General features: G+C 36.0%; 1 protein-coding gene across 2 annotated transcripts in view; it reads left to right on the forward strand.

The window, feature by feature from the left end:
- oxr1b (oxidation resistance 1b) overlaps nt 1-24,738 on the forward strand; it is a 42,897-nt gene that overhangs the window by 9,058 nt on the left and 9,101 nt on the right. For both annotated transcript variants that reach the window (XM_043218265.1, XM_043218266.1), the window contains exons 3-10: nt 2,303-2,499; nt 9,867-9,952; nt 14,047-14,154; nt 15,404-15,520; nt 18,803-18,955; nt 19,839-20,023; nt 20,675-21,336; nt 22,355-22,523. In XM_043218265.1, the coding sequence (XP_043074200.1) occupies nt 2,303-2,499; nt 9,867-9,952; nt 14,047-14,154; nt 15,404-15,520; nt 18,803-18,955; nt 19,839-20,023; nt 20,675-21,336; nt 22,355-22,523 (1,677 nt within the window). The remainder of the gene's footprint in view (nt 1-2,302; nt 2,500-9,866; nt 9,953-14,046; nt 14,155-15,403; nt 15,521-18,802; nt 18,956-19,838; nt 20,024-20,674; nt 21,337-22,354; nt 22,524-24,738) is intronic.

Consider the following 24,738-nt stretch of genomic DNA (forward strand, 5'->3'; position numbering starts at 1 on the left):
CATCTTTAACTTGTTACATTATTGAAGCATTTGCAAATTGAAAACGACTTTTCTAGTGGACCCAACGTTTAAACTTGACATACAGTAGCTGCCCAGTTTTATTCAATAAGCTTAATGTGTGTTTTATGATTATTTAGAAGCAAGTATGCATTGGTATGTATTGCAGGCTTGTATTGTATTGTAGTGGATTTTCTTTTGACTGTAGTGTTTTAGATGTTTTGAAGGAGAGCAGTCCGCTCTAGTTGATGAAACATTGTTTCATCCACCATATCAATCAGCTAATTTACACATGGCATGTTAAAGCTTGGCTGTTGGCATTGATAAAGGTCTCCAGAGAGTATGTGCTTTGGATAGTCAATGCAAACAAAAATCCCCTCACGCTGGGTTGCATTTGCAGGACAAATATGTGTGAATGTGACAAAAAAAACTTGTTTGATCAAGGCAACAATTGACATACAAAAGGTGTTTGCAAGAAGCAATTCACTCTTGGCAAAAATGAGACCCTAAACAAAGATTATTGGAGTATGCTTTTTAAGAAAATTTCAGTTTTTCTTCTTCAAAATGTCTGGTTAATTACTTGTGTTAGCACATTATTTTAAGCTCTCTTAACTAGTTTCTTATTAGCATGTATAATACTAACATATTAGCCATTTATTGGCAGTAATTAAGCACATAAATCCCTTATTCCACATCTCTAATCCTACCCAGTACCTAAACTAAATTCTAAAATGGTACCTTTGCGATTAGTTTTTAAAAAAATTACTAGCAGTTTTGGTAACAATGGGAATAGGTAACACTTGTTAACTCTTAACTACAACCTTTCCCTCAATAAATTCTTAATTTACTGCTTCTTAATAATTAGTAAGGTAGTTGTTAAATTTAGGTATTGGGCAGGATTAGGGATGTAGAATAAGTGCTTAATTGGCTCTAAATGGCTAATATTCTACTAATATGCATGCTAATAAGCAACTTTAAGTAACCGTAAAATAAAGCGTTACTTCAATCTCTGAGCAAAAAGAAAATTAGAAACCAGTTTTTTTATGGATTGTTTACATTTGTTGCTTTGCAATAGATATATGAATAAATAAATGAAATGATAACGAAAACAGAAACTGCTCTCACAAGTGGTGGTCTCACAAGTAAAAGAATTCTTTTGATAAGCTGGAATATGTTAGGACGTTTTTAGTGGATGCAATTGATATAAAATTGTAGTAGGACAAGTCATGGAAAGATGAATGTTTGATGAATGATGAAAAGATGTATAGGAACCCTGAAACTGTCCTTTCAGTATCATTTTTTCAGGTAAGGCAGGTGTTCGGTTTCGTTCGTTGGTTTTGGTACAGTGGGCAGCACTGCAGATGAACTACCTGGGAGTCGTTAGATAAAGCTTGAATGCTTCTGGTGAGCAGTTTCACGTTTACCGTGACAATTCCCTGTTGTAAATGAGAGCTAGTCCATTAGCTGATAAGTTCAGGCCTGATTTATGGCGTCTTAATGTCTCCCTACGGGACAATAAAAGCAGGTGATCTAGTCATGAATGAAGCCCGATTTAGCTAAGAGAATGAATCGCTTTTTCCCAATGTCAACAGCAATTTCCTTTTAGCAACCTGCTTTAGTTTGCCAGTGTTTACTGCCACGACGTTACTCAGTAATAGATATCAAAGTTCTCCGAATTAGTTTTGAGCTTGAATATGAGTTGGAGACCTCAAGGTTGGTTAATTCCTAAAAGGGCCTATAAAATAGCAGTATCTTAGCAGTATTATGCTTTCTATCGTCCTGCAGTTGCGTTGGGCTCATTGCAAGGGGGAATGAGTGAGTGTGAGTCTTCGGACTGTTCTCTCTGAATCTAGGTCAGTTCATCTGGACAGGGCTGCCTGCCTGTCTCCATCATTAGTGCCATTGGTCTTCAGCTGCCTCCTTTACTGCAGCATCTCCAAAAGAACTGTCAGGGACAAAGTCACTCAAAATGTTTACTCTGTGCTATACTTTTAAGGGCGCTGCAAATTAAGCAGAATACAATATGTATTGATTTAGTGTGGCATTCCAGCAAAAATGCTTGATGCTGTGTTCACGCAGTTGCTGAGTTTGTACAGAGACGTTAGACACCAGTAAAAAAAAAAAAAAAATTCTTTTCTTTATTTAATTTCTTTAAAATAATTAAGAGCCTTAGACTCTTTAGCATGCATGCGTGCATTAATAGTACATCAGTAAATAAGTAAAATGTGTTTTTTATTCTTATTATCTTAAAATGTTATATATTAAAGATTTTAGTCAAAAGCGAATGCATTTTTTTCACTTCTAGGTTGAAGAAGAAGTCCCAGTCAGTGGACATCCCTGATGAGGGTTACGCTGGGTCTCTCGTCAAAGACCTGCTGGCATCACCCCTCATACAGAATGTGGCCAGATCAGCCATAGGTGAAGAAAAGGAGATCAATACCACTAACATCCAAAAGGCTCGTAGTCCTCGACGTGGAGAGCTCAAGCGAGGCTATACCATAGGTGCGTGAGGTCTTCTTCAGTTTAATCATGCTTTCTGTCCACTCCTTTTCTGTGGTATTTATTATTTTACAATAATATAAAAATGATTAATGTCAAACGTACAGTGTATTTTGCTTTTGATCTAATTGTTAGTACTTATTGATTTTAAGGTGTAGAATTGCTTAGAGAATATTTTATGGTGCAATAGAAAAGACCTTAAAGAAGAATCCCCATCTAGACCGAATCGAACACAGTAACATTAACGCCGTCTTACAATGGACAATGGAAAGGAATAGTCCAGTGAGACTTATTAGTTATGCTTAATCCAGTGTTGGCACAGGAACTGGCTGTCTGGCTCTGCGGTAAGAGGAAAACAGATACCTTTGAGACTGTAATTGGAGGAGAAAAGAGGATCTCATCCCTCTGTGGACCTCCACACACACACACACACACACTCACACAAACACAGAGTAATTACTCTTAAGTTGCAGGAGGTGCTGTAGTTTCAGACAGAGAACAATAATAAACGCATTGTAACTCAGACTATAGCATATTGATGAATCTGTTTTTTTTTTTTTTTTCAAATATTTTTTTAAATATATTTAATTATATTTTTATATATATTTTTGAAAGTCTCTTATACTCACTGGAACTGCATTTCTTGCATATGAATCTTCGAGAATACAGTAAAAACTGTAAAAAAATCTTTCTAAAATCATTGTAATATACAGATTCGCTGCGCCACATTTATTTTTGTTATAATACTTGATTTTTTTATTATTTTTGACATGAAAATTGCCTTTAATGATTATATGGTATTTAATAAATATGTTAATAATAATATTTAATAATATGTTATTTACTTTACTATACTACACTTATTGTTATCAGTGTTCAAAACAGTTGCATAGTCTTTTTGTGGAAACCATGATACATTTTTCCCCAGGATTCTTTGATAAATTGAAAGGACAAAAAGCACAGGATTTATATGAAACCTGTCTTTACTGTTTTGATCAATAAAATGCTGAATAAAAGTGTTATTTCTTTCAACTGACCCCAAACTTGAGGAGTAGAAGTGGAAAAACTAGGTAGTTGTTTGGCATTATCACTTTATCTAATTTATTCTTTAGCTTAATATAGCCTAATTATTTATTTAAATATGTTTTTGGTAAAAAAAAATGTCAAAAAATTACATTTGGCAATTTGTAGTGTCAATTGTAGTTTTGCTTGTTCTCTGTGTGTTTCATTTGGATATAATAATGAGGTTCTCAAAAATGGAAAAATCTCAAAAACTCTAACATGGTAGACCATCTTAAACCCCCCTTGATTTCGCTTTATAGACTGTTCAAAAGTTGCTAGCAGAACAACATTTTTTTGCAAAGTTGCTCACCATAAATAATGCACTGAAATAGCAAGAACATCTGCAATATTGAACTTCCACCAGTCTTGCTCTCGCAAGCTCTTTTCCATCCGCTTCTTTCGTCTTGAGCTTGCGACTACGAATAGCCACGATGCATCAAACTTCCTAAAGCCCGTTTCGGTTGAATGAATGCACTCGTGCCCTCAGGTGAGCTCGAAAGCGTGCGTTTTGTGTAGTTTTATACCCAGACAGCCACAGAATAAGCCCGGTTAACCTTGTGAGCGTGCAGTAATGACTTCAACAAGATTTTTCCCAGAGGACAGATACTGGAGGTATTTCGTGACATCCCAGCGCTGCTTCCGTTGCGGGTAATGTTTCTCATTGTTACCTGCAGGGCAGGGACGACGCCAGCCTGAGGCTTCACTTCAGTCCCGTGGGGCTGATGATGCAGTTCTGCTATTAGTTCTCCAGCAGTCGGGCGTCTCTTCCAATTAACTCTCTGTTGAGAAAATCTTTTAATCAAAGCCCTTTGATCAGATCTCTCGGTTTGGTTTACTAGACGCCGTAAGTCAGACTAATTAGGCTGTTAATTATGGTGATTTGTTCGCTGTCTTAAACAGTATCAGTATCTGACTTCATACGAATGGTTTTATAAATGTTTTTATTAGTGTAAGTTAGATGTGGGGATTTTCCCAGAGGTTTTGCAAACGTTTATTCCGTGAACAGTATATTTGATGTCCTGGATGATTTCTGTCTGTTTTCAGAACCGTCAGGAGTTTAAAAGAATAAGAACAGTGCTTGGCTTTTAGAGCCTTTTAGAGCTGCGCGCTTGTATTGGAGATTGAAGCGTACCGCTCTGAATTACCTCTCGTTTGTGGCTCCCTCGCAAACACGCACACGGACACGCTCACAAAAACTAATCTTCTCAAGTGAAGTGCAATGGATGCAGTACTTCTGTAGAAAAACACTAGAAGAGGGTTGGTGGAAATTGCATGTGGTACTTCCCCGTAATCAATCCACAGTAAATGCCTTATGAAATATGCCATTTATTTGTTTTCTTTTTGGATGATATTGTGAAAGCTTACAGACTTGATCAGTTCCTGTAAAGTCATATATATATATATATATATATATATATATATATATATATATATATATATATATATATATATAAACTCAAGTTATTTTTGTAGCAGTTTGACTTTACAGAAACTGGTCAAGTTTGCAAGCTTTCACAATAAATAAATATATAAATAAATATACAGATCAAAACTCACTTTTTACGAATTCTCAGAATTTTTTTTTCCATTGCGCATTCCAATTAATCTCAATCAAACTGCAGTTGGCTCATTTTGACTAGGTTAAAATAACGGCTAACTAACACAACCGAACACATGATAACATAATAAAAAATATGATTTTTGAAAACGTTAGAAAATTTTTTCGAGTTTTGTTTTTGCAAATAAACTCCACACACACACGCACACGCACACACATATATATATGATTGTATTATTATTGTTATTATTCATATTTTATAATTGGGAAGTCACTACTGAGATGAGCCAGCAGAGGGTGTTTAAACTACAGTATGTACACTATAGGCAACAAATTACTGAAATGTAAACAATGCAGATTAATAAAAAGTTTTGAATGAAAGTATTAATTATATAGTTTTAGTATGTACATTGTATTATTATTACATTATTAATAATATTATTAAATAAAATAAGCTGAAAAGAAACCATATTTTTTTTTTAAAAGCAAAGCATATAGTCACCTGCCTGTGGTTGAGTTGTCTTCAGACGTCGTGCCAGCTGTCCAATCAAGTTTAGAGTCTTCAAAAGTTACTTAAACTGGACAGTCCAAAGCAAAGTAACACAAGTGAAAGACCTAATACCTAAAGTTTTCTAATATTGGAATATTTTTGATTATATTATATATTGATTTTTTGATTTTATCTGCCTGTGTACTAGAGGTGTTTAAATGATGCATTTGAACGTTATTTTGCAGTTATGGTAGATTATATCACAGATGTACTACACAGTATGTGCAAGGATAATTTTACACAGTATATAAAGCTTTTTCTATCACAGATCTAAACTTGCCACTGGCCGCATTTCTCATTGGTTGATTGATTCAGTAAATGTGATTTATATTGATTCCAGGCTGGCTGTTTTATTGCCGTAACAGATGCAACAGATTGTTAATTCAAAAATAGCTTGAATGTCTTTTTTGTCAAGCTGGCGCAATAAAAAAATACATTTTCTTATTAAAGTGAAACCAACATAGCCTTAAAAATAAAATTACGCTACTAGGATTTATTTTATTTTCATCGCTTTTCAGAAATAATCCATCTCAGTTGATCTGAGTAACTCGTTCAACCCTACAGCTGGGGAGTGAAGGGAGTGACAGACTCTGATTGACAGCCGTTTATAAATCCATGTAATGACTCGGGAGTCCGGCTCCTCTTCCCTGTAATGTGACAGGTGATGGGAGGAGACTGCTGACTCGGTGTTTCTCACAGCTGACCTAAACACTTTTCAAGCCCTCTCTGCTTTCGTCTCTGGTGAATCTCACTGAAAGTGAACGAATGCTGCATATGCAGACTAAATCTTAGCTCTTAGAAAAAAAATTTTTTTTGTTCTGTCTTCTGAAGGAGCCCAGATGACCAAATCCTCCTAGATAAACATTAGTCAGCCTGACGTGATGCATATTGATAAAATATATATATTTCTCTTTAGTAACTTCGTATATATACAACTACATGAAATATCTAACTGTTTCAAGTTCATTTAAATACGACAAAAGTGCTGTACATAAAGGGTCATGAAACAAACAAAAATAAGGCACATGCAACACAAAAATTATAAAATGAAAATCTTACATATTGTACCTTTTAACTGCTGTTTTCTCTCCACTGTCGTTGCTGTTGTGGTCGTTATCTTACTGAATGTAAAATGCACAGCACTTTTATTTTACACTTTTCACTAATAAAGCTGTTTTAAACTTCTTTTCACCACTTAGCGAAGAACGAAAAAGAACTCCGGCGCAAGTATATCACAGCTTTTAGTATTCGAGGTCTTGAAAGGCAGCTTAATGTCCAAACGCTGCGCCGAACTCATTTATTTCAAAAGAGCAAGTAAAACGCCCATTTTCAATATCTCGTCCCTTTAATGCTCGGTTTAAACTGCTGGCCCTTGCAGTTTCATTATGATGGGACATTTACGGGACAAAAGGGACGCCGCAGAATAAATTGGCCTGCATGTGTCGCGTTTAATGCGAAAGCTGTATCCTCAGCACCTCCCAGCCTTTAGCTCAGGTACTTTGACGGAGGAGTCCCTGGAGTCTCATTTGTGTTGAAGTGTGCAGCTGGCATTTCAAACAGTCCTGGTACGCTGTCTTTACCTCAGGCTTACGCTGAGGAAGAATGACTTTAATTGGCACTCCAGCTTCCTTTAATCTTTGAATAACGAAGAACCAGTTGATGCCGGCCAGTCGGAAGGTATATAGACTTTTAATGAGAAAGAGTTTATGCACGCTGCCCGTAGTCTTATTTCATGAATATGTAACAAGCGATACGAGTGATGATTTCCTTTTGAAGAACTTGCCATTTGCGGTTTACCTGTTATTTTTTTAGAATACGGGAAGGTATTGTTTCATTCTTTTGTTCTCTCAAGGTCGGTTTGGTTTGAAAGTTCAAATCCTGGCTAAAGTCAATCGGGATCTAAAGATCTGGGTTTAACCCTGCTATCTTATACTTTTCCGGGTGAGTCTGATTAGTTCGTCTGGGGTGTATTGAAACTAAACTCTGCGGGAAGCCCGTGCCACAGCGGACACCGTCCATTCTCACCCAGAGACCCTTCACCCCTGTCGGTGAGCGTCTGTGAAGGCATCTGCTCACGGGTATCAGTCAGGGAGCCATTTCCGCCACTGTCGGGAACCTGCTGCTAAAAATATCCTGTCATGGCCGGAGGTGTCAAGATAATAAGAGGCTGAGAGCATGATTTGTTGTCCTGAGACAGTAAAGGGTCTATGTGGACTGATTTGCTGTCAGTTGTCCTTAAGGCCGCTTTTGTGGGCTGCTTGCGTCAGCTTTAAATTCAGGATTTGTCATACAGTGCTGTTCAGACGTTTTGGGTCATGGTAATAAATAAACTTAAATGGGTTTAATTCCAAAATGGTAAAATAAAGGGCATAGATTTTTAAAGAGTTTTGGTACTCAAGGATGCATTGAATTAATTAAAAGTCACAGTAAGAACACTTATAAGGGACAGTAAGGACATTTAAAATAGCATTCAGACTATTTTCACAAATTAACCAACACAACTGCTTTCTACAATCACAATACATTTCTACATTCATAATACATTTTTATTAATGTTCATTTTATATACTTTTATATACAATTTGTTTAAACTTTAATATGTAATGTAGTGATCCATGTTTTTATGATGAATTCTTAGTATTATAACACTTGCATATTTTATTATATATATATATATATATATATATATATATATATATATATATATATATATACATTTGTTTAAACTTTAATATGTAATGTAGTGATCATGTTTTTTATGAATTCTTAGTATTATAACACTTGCTTTAACATAACTATAAACTAACTAACTTATTAACTATAAACTATTACTTAACTATTATCTTTTGCTTTAGTAAACTTAATTTGCTGTATATTAATACCTAGTAGGGTACTTTTTAAGTTTTGGTATTTGGGTAGGATTAGGGATGTACTACAAGGATATGCAGAATATGTGCTTTATAAGTACTCATAAACAGCCAGTATGTTAATAATAAACTTGCTAATAAGCAGCTAGTTAATTGTTCCTTATAGTGAAGTGTTGCTTTGCACTGTAAAAAATAAACTGTAAAAATTTTACAGTAAAAAAAATGGTTAACAGTAAGTTCCACTATTAAATAAAACTGTATTAGACGTTACATATAATTTTATGGTAGTATACCTTTTTTGGAAGTGAAAAAGGACATATAATTTGCAGTCAGTGACTATAAAGCGACATTCCCAGAATTCACTGTGTTACATTTCAAATACTTTTTGTTGAAATAGCTGTTTCCTCTTAGTTTTTGTCTCATTAGTTTTGCACATCAGGGTTGTATGTTACATCTAATGTTGTCAAACGAATGTTTTTTGCATTATCTAAGTTTCATGTGTGTTACCATGACAGTGTTTAGTGTTTGTGTAAGTGACACTGTGCACCTTGTACGTATGCCAATATTTAAAAGCTGTTTGTGATAGGCTTTGGTCCATCATGCGACTCATCACAACTGCTTTTGGTGGTTTCAGCGTATAACAAACGTATAAAACAGATTTAAGTACTTCAAAATCTTGGCAAATTTACATTATACCAGTTAACGGTACCAGTTAAAACCTTAAATGTTGCTACCGTATTTTTTTACAGCAAGCCACAACTACCGTTTTTTTTTTGGTGTGTAAATTTGACATTTAGTTTTACAGTGTACATTTTAATACTTCATACAGAAAAGTAATTAGGGAAACGCGCTGTTGTGATTTTTCCAATGAAACATCGTTGGATTCATCTTAGGGGGAAGATTCGAATCATCCATGTTTCATTTAAATATCCTGCGCTATAATATGGCATCAGTTGATCCCCACCTAAGCATGCTCATAAAAATGATATTTGTAACCCATCTCCGCCACTTAATGGCATTTTCTTGTCACCACGAGCCCGATGTCCCAGCAGAGCGATCTGGAGAGGTGTATCCAAGCACGCACTGACCTGCATGACAGAGGCAGAGAGAGCCGAGAGCCACTCCCCTGTGAGCGGAGCGGGCAAGAGGACTAACAACAAGAACCCTCGCTCTCTCTCTCTCTCTGTTTCTCGCTCTCTCGCTCCTAGGCTGGTGCTAACGGGCGATCAAACGCAAGGGGTGGGGGGACAGACCGAGTGGAGCACAGAGGAGATGAGAAGAGAGAGGAGGACCATGACTAGCGTAACCCGCGCTCTCCCTCGTTTACTTTCAGACACCGGGCAGAAAAAGAGTGCGCTGGAGAGGAAAGATGTGCGGAGGATATCCTTCCAGAGGCCCAAAGGCACCATGGAGTACGTGGTGAGTAGTAGATGTTGATCCAGGTGGCTCTGTTTACATAATGCACCGGCGTGTGTGTGTGTGTGTGTGTGCGTGCCGGACCGAGGGTGAATGTGTGTACACACAGCCGCATGTGTTGTAATTATGTTTGGGGTGGAAATGTGAGCGTGCACATCAGGCGTGATTCATTCACGCCGCGTCGCTGTTGTTACGTGCCGCCGGAGTGAGTTTAATTGCTGTTGTTGGTGGTAGTTGGTTCGTCTTGTCGCGGCGAAACCAGGTGTCGCGAAAGGAAGATATCTAAACGAGATGGGGATATGTTGCTGTGGAAGCCTGTTCAGAAATATGGCCTTTTCCTGCCTTGAACATTCGAAGCGATTTGAGAAAGAGGGAGAGAAAGAGAAAGCAAGAGAGAGAGCTTTTCCATATGCTCTTGAGATGACCTCAAATCAGGTGGTGACTTTCTCCATGGTAACAGTGGCATTGCCGGGGATGCTGGGAGAGGGAGACGGGAACGAGGTGCTTCTGTCAGCCACCTTTACCTGCACAAAATAGACTGTGTATACAGCTATTTTATTTCATTTATTATAGTTTTTGCAGTAAAAAAATATATATATTTTAAAAAATGTAGTAGTTTATTTGTATTTTTTATAAAGTCATGACCACTGTTTTTGTAGTATTGATATACTATAATTTTTTTATATTAGTGGATAGCCTTTTATTTTTTATATTATCAGTTTTCAATTTAATATTATTTGAATGTTCAATATTAATATTAATTACAGTTTTATTAGTTAATTGTACTTGTGTCAATTTTCATTATTTTTTGTTGTGTTTAAATATTATTAGGTTTATTAATTTAACAAACTGTAAGTTATTAATTATAGTGTTTCCAGACAGAATATCTCATTTTTAGTTCATTTATATATATATATAATTTAATATAACTATATAAATATATATTATAGTTACATATAATTCTTTTTTCCCCCATCATTTTACTGCATGTTAAAAATATCTATTTTAAATTAAAGCATGTGAAATATGAGTAGTATAATTTTTTTGTGATTTATTTAGTTACGTATTTATTTTTTTCCTACACAAGTTTTCTATGATATTCTCTATAAAACTCTATCAGGTTTGGGTCTGGTCTATGACAGTGAGTCTGCTCAAAATCATTTGTGTTTGTAGCAAATATAGCACAGGTTGCAGTAAATGCCCATTTTAACACTTTTTTTTTGTGTTATCGATTTTTTATTTTTTCTGTATACCCTGGTCGCAGAGAAAGTTTATTGAAACTGCCATGAAGGCATTTAAAAAATAATTTCCGTAAGTTGTTTTGCAGGTAGTTCTGTTGGTGTTTTGTAACCAAGCCCCCACCTTTCTCTTTCTTATTGTCAGTGTTGTGAAACCGTACACTTTCCTTCTGTAATTGCACACCCTAATATCCACCCTAACCAATCATAGTGATTTGTGGCCCTGTGACCACAGAGATTGATGGCCTTAATCAATCAATGCTCTTCGAGCTACGCAACAACTGTGCTTCATTGCTAAAGCTGTGACGAGATCCATGTACCTCGTATGAGTTTTCATTCTATAGCAGATATTGGAAGTCTGGTGGGAGATTTGAGGAAAACTTGAAATGGATAGTTTATTACATTCAAACTGGAAGTTATATGAGACTTTATTATTGTGTGTGTGTGTGTGTGTGTGTGTGTGTGTGTGTGTGTGTGTGTGCGCATGTACGTGTGTGTGCACATATGTGTGCCACGTTTTTGAAAAAAGTCTTTTATGCTCATTAAGGCTGTGTTTATTTGAAGAAAAAATTATATGAAATATTAAAAATGTAAAGATTTGTTTTATTCCTGTTATGCAGAGCTGAATTTTTTTTGCATAAATACCCCAGTCTTCAGTGTCAAATTCAGAAACCATACTAATATGCCAATTTGCTTTTTAACGAAAAATGACTATTAATGTTAACATATTTGTGGAAACAGTGATAGAGTGCCATCCGAAAGTTTTTGGGGTAAGTGCAGATCCACAATATATTTAGACTAATATATATATTTAGGCTAAAATATTTAATATATAAAAACTAATATATTTATAGGTTAAGAAAAACACAATAAATATCTGCACAGTATTTTTTACATTTAGGCAGGGAAACCTTATTATGAAGGTTATTAATGTATTCCGCAAGGATTCTTTTAAATTGATCGAGAAGTGAGAAATATTTATAAACTTTCTATTCAAATAATCCTGAAAATATTCATCAGCAAAAACAGCACCGATAGCAATTATTTATGATTGAGCATCAATAATAGATCCGCATATAGCATATTATAATTATTTTTAAAGAGTCATTTGACACCAAAGACTGATGCTGGAAATTCAGCTTTACATTACTGGAATGAATTATATTTCAATTATATTAACATAGAAACATAGTATATTGTACAATTTCATAGTATTACTGGTTTCATAGCCTTGGTGAGCATTAGAGACTAATTTAAATAGTATAAAGTGTGTGTGTGTGTGTGTATTTACATTCATATTTTTGCAAGATAATATGCAGATGTGTGTGAGAGCGATCAGTAAAGTCAGTGAAGGGTCTCTCTGAAGGATAAATTGAATGCAGACGGAGAGATGGCCCTCTATTATTTATGTCCCACTGTTGGACTGTAAGCGATACCCAATGAGAATCAATGATTTGGATCAGGTGACGGAGTGATCTGGTGATCTGAGATCCTGCCACCGGGGGATTTATCAAAACGTACGCATGTCACCGTCTCACGAGTCCACGCCATTACAACAAACACACGTATACATCAGTCTGAATGCGCTTAATTATAGTTTGTGTTTCAAGATAATGACTCACTGAATGCTGTTTTCATGGTCCAGTTATGTTTCCGTAATGTTTCATCAAATAATTTGCCAATGATCCTCCGTGGCGCAACAAAGCTTTTGTTTTTGTTAGATGAGGTGTTTTTCAGACTCGGCGGTCATCATGCGGACAGCTCAATACTCTTCTGTATGTTTAACCTGACATTTAGAGATTATTAGAATGCTATTTGCAAAGCAGGCAATCATCTCCCCGTGGCACTGAAGGACAGATATTGTATCTTGAAGGTTAGCGCTCTGGCTTCAGCCGCAATCACATTTTGTGTGCTCTTGAAAGATATTGACCTGACACCTAGAGAGTTAGGTTATATAAAAACGGTTTAGTTTAGGTTTAAATGGACAGGATCATACAAAAGGGGGATTTAAACCCATGCTTTGGTAGCATTATATTTTCATGGAACACTGAATGAATGCTGCAAATATGAAAACAAAATATTTAATAAACAAAAAACAAAACAAAACAACACTATTTTCTTTTAATGTTGCACATTTGTTTAGATTACTGGGAGAACTATAACCAGTAACCATAATTATATATATATATATATATATATATATATATATATATATATATATATATATATATATATATATATATATATATATATATATATTTTTATTATATTAAAAAATATATATTTTTATTTTATTATTATTGTGCTATTTTTTATTACAAAGTTATACACACACACACACACACACACACACACACACACACATATATATATATATATATATATATATATATATATATATATATATATATATATATATATAATTGTTTTATCTATTTAGTTGTTTTATTTATTTATATTGTTTTTAGAAATTAATCAGCCAGTGAAGACATTTAGCAAATGTGTCCCTGCCTCTAAAACATCTTTGGAGATTAAGCTTAAATTTTTTTTTTCCTTTGCATTGCCATATCTTAACTATTTTTAACCGTGTAAATTTATAGATTTTTAATGTGCAAATGCGAATCATTGCAGCATTTCCCAGTCCCGTATATGGTTATGTAATTTTAGATGATTCACACAGGTGAACAGATCATAAAATGCATTAGTTTTCACGAGGGCCTTGTTTTGCTGTTCCAACAGATTCAAGTGCTTAGTCAGCCCCGTAGAAGCTGATGTCTTCGTTATAGAACTTTTTTGCTTCAAGCTAACGAAACAATATCTGACTTTTTATTTTTTTGTGTGTGTGTACCTCAACTCTAGGTGGAGTCCCGGGACACTCTTAACAGCATTGCGTTGAAGTTTGACACGACTCCCAATGAGCTCGTCCAGCTCAACAAACTCTTCTCTCGCGCTGTGGTCCCTGGCAAGGTACTGTATGGTCTTTTAATTTTCAGAGCAGATGGTCTCTATGTCCAGCTGAACTCTCTTCCAGTCAATTGCTTTTCCCAGACTCTGGTGTAATAAAGGGTAAGGTAAAAAAAAAAAGCCCCTTTGAAATTTCGAATGCCTTTTTAAGCACCGTTTTCATCGTGGTGACTCTACGGTATCGTAGTAATGAGCAGAAATGTATTGTGATCTTGAGGGTAAAACTGGGACCGTTTAAAACTGAGAAATAGTCCTCTGGGTAAGAACCGTGGCTTTTGTAGAAGAATAGAAGTTCTGTTTGTTCAGTAAACAGCTCTGCCGCTGAGATGTGAATGGCATTCATCTCTTTATTTGACATTTTGTTTTGTAGGAGATCAAATATTCCTTGATTTATGCTTTTTAATATATTTTTAAAATGTGCCGGTGGTTGATTTAGATCGAGTATACAACAGTTGTTTAAGAGGCGTGGAAAAAGCAGAAAAATATAACCAAGCCTAAGCCAAGCAGACCAAAATAGGTGATATCTAATTATCTTGATGAGCCATTACATTACATTACACTATAGCAATATGTGTTTAATGCCAAAAAACATTATGATGTTAAGATATTCCATGTTCCTTGAAATTTTCTTACTGTAAACACATCAAAACGTAATTTTTGATCATTAACATGCATTGCAAAGAACTACATTCGGGCAATGGTAAAGGAAACGTTCTCAGTATTTAGTTTGTTTTATCAATCATATTAGCAGTATCAATCATATCAATGGAAAGCTTATTTATTCAGCTTTCACATAATGTATAATTCCCAGTTTCGAACCTTATAACTGGTTTTGTGGTCCTGGGTCAAATATTTTGTCACAGGTTGGTGTTTACCTTTGAATTCTGACAACTAGAACTAAAAAAAATCATAAATTGTTTTTCTGGTCAAATGTAAATCTAAGGTTCTTGCATAAAAACTGTTGGCTATTTTATTTTTCTCTGTCTTTCATTCTTTATCGCGTCATTTATTAATCTGTCATTCAGCGAGTCCGTTTATGAAAAGCTTCTCTGCCACTTAAACATCTTGAACTGAATATTTTAATGCAAAAAAGATGGATTATATCGAGCAGATTCAATCAGAGAATTTAAATGCATATCATGTCAAACAGCGCGTCTGCATGTGTTTTGCCGGTTTCGTTAGCCCTTTACTTGGAAAAATGGCATTTGTTGTGTGCATGTGAGATGATGTCTGTGCGTGTCTTGCTCTTTAGGTGCTGTATGTCCCTGACCCGGAGTACATCTCCAGTGCGGAGAGCTCTCCCTCGATCAGTCCCATCAGTCCTCTCTCTCCCACCTCTTCAGAGGCTGACCTGGAGAAGGCCACCACGGTAAGTGCCATCTCAGTCTTCACCCAGAGCTTCCAGGGGCTTTATAGGTGGTGAGAGGACAGGCTTGTCCTTTTATCATTATTGTAAATGAAAATATGGATTTCGCATGTCCAGGTCTTCTTACTCGAGCCAGAAGAATTGTGGCATAACCTCAACAGCACGTGTTCTTTTCGTCTCGTGAGCATTTTTGAAGCACGAAAGACTGAATCTGGTTTTCTGTAACTCCAGTGTGATGTATTAACATATATTTCCATTATTTGGAACAGGGATGGAGAAATTCAGTAATCCATGTAATAAGTTGGGTTTCATTAAAGGCCGTTGAGTATAATGTGAAGACTTATTCAGCAAGTTATTAAATGTAACGGCTTGGAACATGGTTTCACACTAATTCAATCTACGGCTTAATTTATTCAGTAGAGTGGACTATTACTTTGCATGCCTTGCATTTTTACATCGATTCAATTATTTTCCGTTTATTTTAACCAGCTTTTTACTTTGTAGTCGTTGAGCTGAACCTGTCCAGTTAAATTGGGAAAGAGGTCCGAATCAGCATCTGGAATACTTTTAAAGACTTTTAAAGACCTGCTTTGATCGATATATATGTACATATTTATTCAACTTCAGATTGAGTTGATTAGAAGTTTTCTTTCGTCTTCTGTTTTTTGACTTGTCTTGTTTTATTTTCTTGTTTTTTGTTGCCCTGTCTCATCAGTTTTTAGTTCTTCATCTTGTTTTATTTTTTAGTTTGTCTTTTTGTTTTGCCTGATTTTTTAGTTTTGTCTTCTCTCATTTTATTTAGTTTTTTTTTGCGCAGTGCTGTCAAACGACGATTAATCGCGATTAATCACGTCCGAAATAAAAGCTTTTGTTTATGCAATATGTGTGTGTGTGTGTGTACTGTGCATATTTACTATGTATATATAAATACACACACGTACAGTATATATTTTGAAAATATTTACATGTATATATTTATATAATTTTTAATTTCCTAAATATATACATGCACGTGTGTATTTATATATAGATAATAAATATACACAGTAAACAAACTTCATTCTTTTTACTTTTTATTTTAGTCATTTTACAAATCTTCTTTGCTGCCCCTATTAAAAAAATTGACTTGAATTTAATTATAATAGTTATAATTATATTTTTGTATGTTGCTTTAAAGCTCCAGTCAACATTAATTATAAATAAAGCAAGAATATAGCTATCAGATTTTTCAATATTTCTCCATAGAAAAACTATATACATATTTGGTACATCATAAAGCTGAGTAAATTAAATTGGATGAACTATTTTGTCCACAAGGGGGTGGCAATAAATTTCCTTTTGGGTACAGCTGTTATTCCTTTTTTAAAGCCAGAGATTCAAGTAATTGTTGTATTCAGACGGATTGCATTCCTCCTGGCTTTGTTCGTCCCTAGCTGGTGATATTAGATGACAAAAAAAATAAAGAAGATATCTTTGAAAGATCACCGCCGTGGCTACTTGTGAGCTCATCTGTCCTCATGTATTTTGAGGGTTCTTATTTCCTGGACTGCCGTTTTTGAGGTTGCCAAATAGATTGTGTCACCTCTGTTGGATTAGTGTGTGTGTCCCTGTGTGTAGTTCCGGCTCCATATGGTCATGGATTTACTGGTCATGCTGCCCATTGCCAGACATTCAGGGGTACACTTGCGTTTCCTCATGAGTCACCAGTGGATAAAGCGTGCACAGGCGCACTTGCATGTCACGAATAAGAATGCACACACATATCCATGCAATTTTTTATCAGCCTGGAGTTACGGTACCATCACATTACATGAAAACAAGCGCTGTCACGTGAACGTTCATGCAATATTCATGTTTCTCTTTTGCATTTCGGCATACTGATTATACGCACAAAGCGGAGTGCATCTGAACCGCTCAGTCTGTCACAGCAGCCTTACATTTATATAGTTGTCTATGGACTGTAATATTAATGTGCAGAGCATGGGTTCACTATTATGCTACATTCGTGCTTGCCTTAATATTACAGTACTGGTTTAAGTCTGGGACGATGTTTATATCAGATTTGTTACATTTTCGTAAAATAAAATTGTACAATATTGCTGTATTTTAAAATAAGTATTTTCTCTTTATATATTTTACAATGTCATTTATTCGTGTGGTGAGAAGTTGGATTTTCAGCATTATTACTCAGATTGTTCGAAGAAGCATTAGTAGTAGTAATAGCATCAAACTTGAAAAGTTGGAAATATATATATAAAATAGAAATCTTTTGTGACATTACTGTCCATTTTAGTTATCTGAATGGATCCTCTTAATCTGAGTCTTAATTATTTAAAAAAAAAAATTAACGAACCCAAATGTTTAAACAGTAGTGTACATTTGGCTCAATCTTACAGTAACATTTGACCTGATAATTATTTTTTTTGTCACCCTCATGTCATTCCTAACCTCGATGACTTTTTTCTGCAAAACACAGACGTTTTGCATAATGTCCAAACTGCACTAAATGTGACCGTCTGCTCAGATCTTATTTATGTTTTGCGCATTCGTTCTTGCCATTGTCATATCTTTCGCATTTCATGCAATAAAGTTCTAAGTTAGAGAGTTAGAAAGGTTAGAAATAAAAGGACAGATAATAAACAATTATTTAAAATGTACTACTCACAGCCTATCTTTTGCAGTTCACATACAATATAATATATATATATATATATATATATATATATATATATATATATATATATATATAACATATATCACATGCAGTTATGAGCGTGTTATGTTTGTTTGTCCTGGAGTTTCAGCTTGTTCACATTTCAGCTCAGGATTCTGCTGCAATGTATGCGACATTTTGTAAAGCTGAAAGTAACTTTTTATAATCATTAGATTCATATTGGTGTGTCAGCACCAAGTCTCAGTGAGCAGTGACTTTCCTTTTTCTTGTCCTGTAATGAGCTCTCACACACACAAAGATGCTGACAGTCACTCAACCCGTGCTGCATCATGTTAGGAAACCTGCCTCTGTCTCCTAGGTTTCCGCCTGTCAGCTTTCTTACAGCAGAGAGCCCTCCAGGGATCTACCTTATGCCTTAATGGGTTGTTATTTCCAAGCCTCCTTGTTATGATGACTGTGTGTGTGTGTGTGTGTGTGTGTGTGTGAGAGAGAGAGAGAGAGTATGTGTGTGTTTATGTGTAGGTGTTAGAGGATGTATCATAAGCTTTAGTGTGATGTGGCGAGGTCTACCACTGATTGAGCTGTTTCTAACTCAAACTTCATCCCGACAGGATTCAGATGATGTCCACCGGAGACACAGCACCCCCGGCCCAGGACACGGTCCCCCTCGGCCAGCCAGAGTGGTGTCATCCACATCCGAGGAAGAAGAGGCACTTACGGAAAAATTCCTTAAAATGAACTGCAAATACATCACGGATGGCAAGGTAAGTTTCAAGGGAGGAAAAAAAATCTTTGAGTCAGGTGCACAGATTTTCATTTGTCTGGACATCTACTGGGATGTTGCGATGAGGGCTTAAGGGTTGAAATTAAAATATTTAAAAGATATATAAATATATATATTTGACAGAATCTATTACTTTTATTTAGCGCTGATGCATTTAATTGAGACTTTTATATTGTTACAACTTAATATGCAAGAAGTTTTTCACCAATATGTTAAAATATATAAAATAAAAGCAGCTGTTTGATAGCATTGATAATATTAACATTAAATAATATTATACTATTAACAGTAGTTTATTTTAAGTAATAATATTCAGCAATATTGCTGTTTTATGGTGTTTTGGCTTAATGCAGCCTTGGTGAATGTTAAATTATAATAAACAAAAAATGTATAACTAATTATTTTACTGTCCCAATCTTTCAAACAGTGTCCATACACATGCACAAATGCGTATATATATATATATATATATATATATATATATATATATATATATATATATATATATATATATATAAATCGCATCCAAAATAACAGTTTTTGTTTACATACTATGTGTAAACAAATGTGTGTGTACCTTGTATATTTATTGCATGTATATATAAATATACACACATATACAGTATGTATTTTAAAAATATGGACATTTATTTAAATCATTTCTCCCAAAAGCTTAGCTGGTTGCATTTCATGTCAATCTCATCCTGCCTAAGAAGGCGTTTTGTGGCCAGAATAATCAATGTTCAGTAACAAGAACAATATATTCCGTCTTTGCTATGATAATCACGTCTGGCCATTGAAGAGCAGTGCATGGTCCACCAATGTTAAATTGCCATCTTCCTCTTCTGTTCTCTGTCTTTCAGGGTATAGTCAGTGGTGTTCTTCTGGTCACCCCAAACAACATCATGTTTGACCCTCATAAGTCAGACCGGCTGGTGCAGGAGCGAGGATGTGAGGAGTACGGGATCATGTGCCCTCTGGAGGAGGTGCAGTCTGCAGCCATGTGCAGAGAAATCACCGACATCAGGGTCCGAGACCTCGTGCCACCGTAAGTTGCCTGGCAACCTAAGGAACAGCTGAACCAAAAATCTAAATTTGCTCACCCTAAAGCCGGTCTCACCCCAAAAGAAAAGAATATTTTGCAGAATGTTCATAAACAAACAGTTAGCTATGTTACCATGCAAATATTTGAATTAAATATATGCACAAAACTGGAATACTGCATAAAACATTTTCGAGTAATCCAACGAGTCAAAGAGAAACTGATAAAGTGGCACTAAATATCAAGAAGCCATTGAATATGATCATTTTCATAAATTACTAATTCTTTGCGCCTCAGCGGACAAAGCGCAATGTAACTTTTTTTGATGTGCATGGAGGAATTTATTCAGTAAATAAGTTTCCGTAATAGTTTATGCACGTCTTTTCTTATCAGATAAAAAGTCAATGCCGATTCTTAGAATTTATGTGCATCTTTGCTTTCCTTCCAGCGTTTTTTTGCAACATTTCTCCATGAGAATAAAATAGGTGAATGACAGCATGGCTTTTGTATGAAATATAGTATGCAAAACAAATGCTACGGAAGTCAACGAGGGCCAAAAACTGTTCTGTTTGAACTTCTTAACAGTGGAATTGCATAACTAATTTAAATGGCACATGATTCATATTCGTTTTCCCCCCTTTTTTTTTGTTAATCCAGAGATCTGGAGCTAGAGCCTTCTGTAGGTGAGGCGAGCCATCTCAAAAGGGCACCTCGTCTCAACGCAGCCGATGCAGCGCACCGAATCCGTGAAACAGGGAACGACAGTGCCAGCACGGCCCCTCGCAGCACAGAAGCCTCTCTGTCCGAAGACGTTTTTACGGAGTCTGAACTTTCTCCAGTCCGCGATGATGCCCTCGCAGCATCTTCCGACGAGCTCCAGCAAATAAAGTCCTCCGGGGCGTCTTCTGAGTCGGTGCAGACCATCAACCAGGCCGCCACAGCCACCGAAGAACCCTCAATGGTCGACAAAAAGGACATAAAAGAAGCTATACAAACTGCACAAATTGAGAGGAGAGGATGGAGGGATGGTGGTACCGAGCAGAGTCTGAATACTGCAGATTTATCCGGTCAGTTCGCGTCTGAGAACGCGACGAGGGACCAGCCTGCGGATGAGGCCAAATCACGCACCACATCCGAGTCACTCTGTTCGGACACTGTGGCTGTGGAGGATATCGCAAAAGCCCATGAGACACATAAGAGCGTGGAAGATCAGGCCGCGCGGTCAACCGGTGAAGCGAAGGAAGGAGAGCAGGGGACGCCCGGTGACTTCACACCAGCTAATGAGATTGGAGCAGATGAAGGAGAGAGCAAAGAGGAAGGTTAGCGCGCTTGTTTACGTCATCACCAAATACAATTTTTACTTTTGTTTACAAGCTTATTGCCCCAAGTTCATTAGTTCACATTACAGTTCCCAAAAATGTATTTGCATTCTGCTGTCAAAACATGCACGTGTAGACTTTTAGGGATGCTTATGTACAGAGGTTAACATATAGAAGTTAACAAGTCAATCAAAGAAGTTTAAAATGGTCCTAAGACAAGCATGCTTTTAGATTTCAGGACAGCTTAAATAAATATATATATATATATATATATATATATATATATATATATATATATATATATATATATATACTATGTTTATATTTAAATATATTTATATATTTATATATAAAGTGAAATATATGTGTGTGTGTAAAAAAAAAAAAAATTAAATATATATATAATATATATATATATATATATATATATATATATATATATGTATGTATATATATATATATATATATATATATATATATATATATATATATATATATATATATATATATATATATATATATATATATATACATATACATATATATATATATGTGTGTGTGTGTGAATGGGTTGAAAATATGTTTCATGTTGACTTTAAGCTTATTTCTCATCACATTTCTCTTTCCCAAGGGTATTGCTTATATAAAAGATATCCAGTCCTTGATGACATAACGGAAAGTACATTTATATTGGGGTGTCAGCCTACATATGATCCTGTTGTATCACTGCTGCAGTCTAATAAGGATGGGGCCCTAAAAATACACTGAAAGATACATTTTCAGTTAGTCATGCTGGATTGGCTGTAGATCCACAGATTTAATTTGCTCCGTTCATTTATTTCTCTGCGGCACACTAACAGCATCGGGATGATTAAGCGTGCGTTCCATCCAGCATCCATAAATATGCTCAAATATAGATTAGCGAAAATAGAATGCAAGGCAAGCTTCAGGTTTTATTTTAACACGCTGAAATGACAGTGAGAAACAGGTGCTTTGTGCTGTTTGTTTCCTGTCCCAGTTGTGCCGGGGCCCAAAGGCGAGCCGAAGTCCAAGTCGCACAAGTTCCTGTGCCTGCGGGTTGGCAGGGCCATGCGGAAGACTTTTGTTTCCCATGCCAGTGCCTCCATGCAGCAGTACGCCCAAAGAGACAGGAAGCACGAGTACTGGTTCGTTGTTCCTTCTGAGAGGTCAGTGCTATTCCCAGTTTGGCTGAACTCCACTTTAAATGTCAGCTTCCTGTGCCGCTAAAATGAAATTGTGTACTGATCCACCGCTTCAGACCCAGGTGTGGGGAGTTTTTAGTTTACTAGTGATTCTTGACGATATTATGGACTGTGCTAAAGGTTAGGGATTTAAACAAATATTTTTGGCACAATGTGTCATGTAACATTTACAAAACCAAGCAAAAGCGTCTTGTTTTTTATGAACTGTTAAAAAAATTTAAATGTATGAATAAATGTTTATTTTTTTATTATTTGCATATTAAGTTTTTGATATTGTTTAGCTTTGCATTCGTATTTTTTCATGCTGTCTCTGAACCTAATAATTAAATTGTTTGTCTGTGCTGTTTTTAAGGCCCCCGTGTAACCGACCTCTTTTATGATTGGCTAAGCTGTATACATGTGACATCAAACATGAGAGAGCAATTTTTGCTGCTAGGGATTCAATAAACGATCTTTTTGCGGCCCGGGCAGAGAGCTCTAGTTTCCTATAGCACAACTGTATATCAAGGATGATCTGATTTCCCATTATACGACTCTGGCTTGATGGTTAGTTTGGGCTCATAATGTTTGTCTAAGCATTTACCTACATAAATCTGCTAGGTTATCCCATGTCAAGTCTCTATTTGGAGCGAGATCAATCTGGTGCCACTGGAAATGACTGTGACTAATTACCTGACCCACTAATCTAAATGTGCAAAAGCAAAGCCTTACGTAATCCCTCACAAAATCTGTTACTTTTGTATAATGCAGCTCTTCAGCCACAGTCAGACAGATTAAGAGAGATTTGCATGCTCCGTATGTGTGTTTTCATCTCCAAACTGAATTATGCATGGATCTGTGTTTTTCTCCCTTTCCCCTAGAGCTATGAATCAACGTAATTAGCTAAAACGACGTTATCTCTAACAGATGACAGTCTGTAATTCGATTCCGTGTTTATGAACATGACAGATCATTTAAAGCCGAACAGAGTGCACCCTTCGCGTATAGCAACTCGTTTTTGCGTGCATATGAGAGATCTGGACTTATTAAGCGCACGCAAACCGAGTCTGCTTTCGTGTCGGAGTGGCATCCATGCAATAGAAGTGTCATTATGTATCAAGGCAAGGGCGGCGCAGATAACCGCTCTACTGTTGTCTGACCCAGTTTGGTGGCCAGTCGCATGATCCCTATGAGCATTGACAATGGTCCGTTTTGTAATTTCTGAACTCCAAAAGAACATCAGCCGTGTTAACTGGTGCTCGTCTACGTGCGTACGTCTCATAGCCTGTAAGCTCATGTCCCAAAGAGTCTCCTGGATGGCATCCAAATCTCTCCATGACCAGGTCATCGCGTGTGTCTGTGTATATATGTGCGACCTAGCTTGTGCCTGTCTACATGCGTGTGTGTGTTCATGGTTGTAGATCTCTGTAAATGATCTTTCAGCATCGGTGCTATTTTCCAGCAGGCCTACAGGACAAGGTTTCGTCGCTGTCAACATGCTGTAATCACCTATACGATGCTGTTGACATAGACCATTATAAATTGAACGGAGCAATCTAGGAAAGTGGTATATCAGACTACCGACATGCATTGGGGTTGCTTTAGGTATAGGCAAGTCAGTATAGACCTGGAGCCTGTCATTTGGATACAAATAAATGAGTATTGTAATGCATGCTATACGTCCTGGGCGCCTCTCCAACGCTGTCTCCCAAATGTGACACAGCCACTTTAAGGTCCTGGGGTTTCTTCTAATGAGCTTGTGAGTTGAATCAGGTGTGTTTGATTAGAGAGGCACAGAAAATGTGCAGTGATGGGGGACGCCCAGGACCAGGGTTGAGAAACACCGCTATACGCTATGACTCTTTACACAGCGTTTCTGACCGATGAAATCAAAAGCTGTACATTTTACATTGAATGCAAACATATACAAATGCCTTTTATTATTATTATCTTGATAACTTTATTTAATTAAAATTTAGATAAAAACTGAAAGGTAATATTTGGTAATATTATGGTATAATATTATATGAAATAACAGGCACTCTTTGTCCCACAGGATATTAATGATTTTTAATGAACTATATATATTTGCATGGATTTTATATATTTCTTTTTTATGTGGAATTAAAGAAAAATCAGGGAATTTGTCATTTTATAAAATTTTAAAAACAATAACATTTGTGTAAAACATTCAACTAAA

This window comes from Puntigrus tetrazona, chromosome 19 (assembly GCF_018831695.1).
Source record: "Puntigrus tetrazona isolate hp1 chromosome 19, ASM1883169v1, whole genome shotgun sequence".
Taxonomy (NCBI): domain Eukaryota; kingdom Metazoa; phylum Chordata; class Actinopteri; order Cypriniformes; family Cyprinidae; genus Puntigrus; species Puntigrus tetrazona.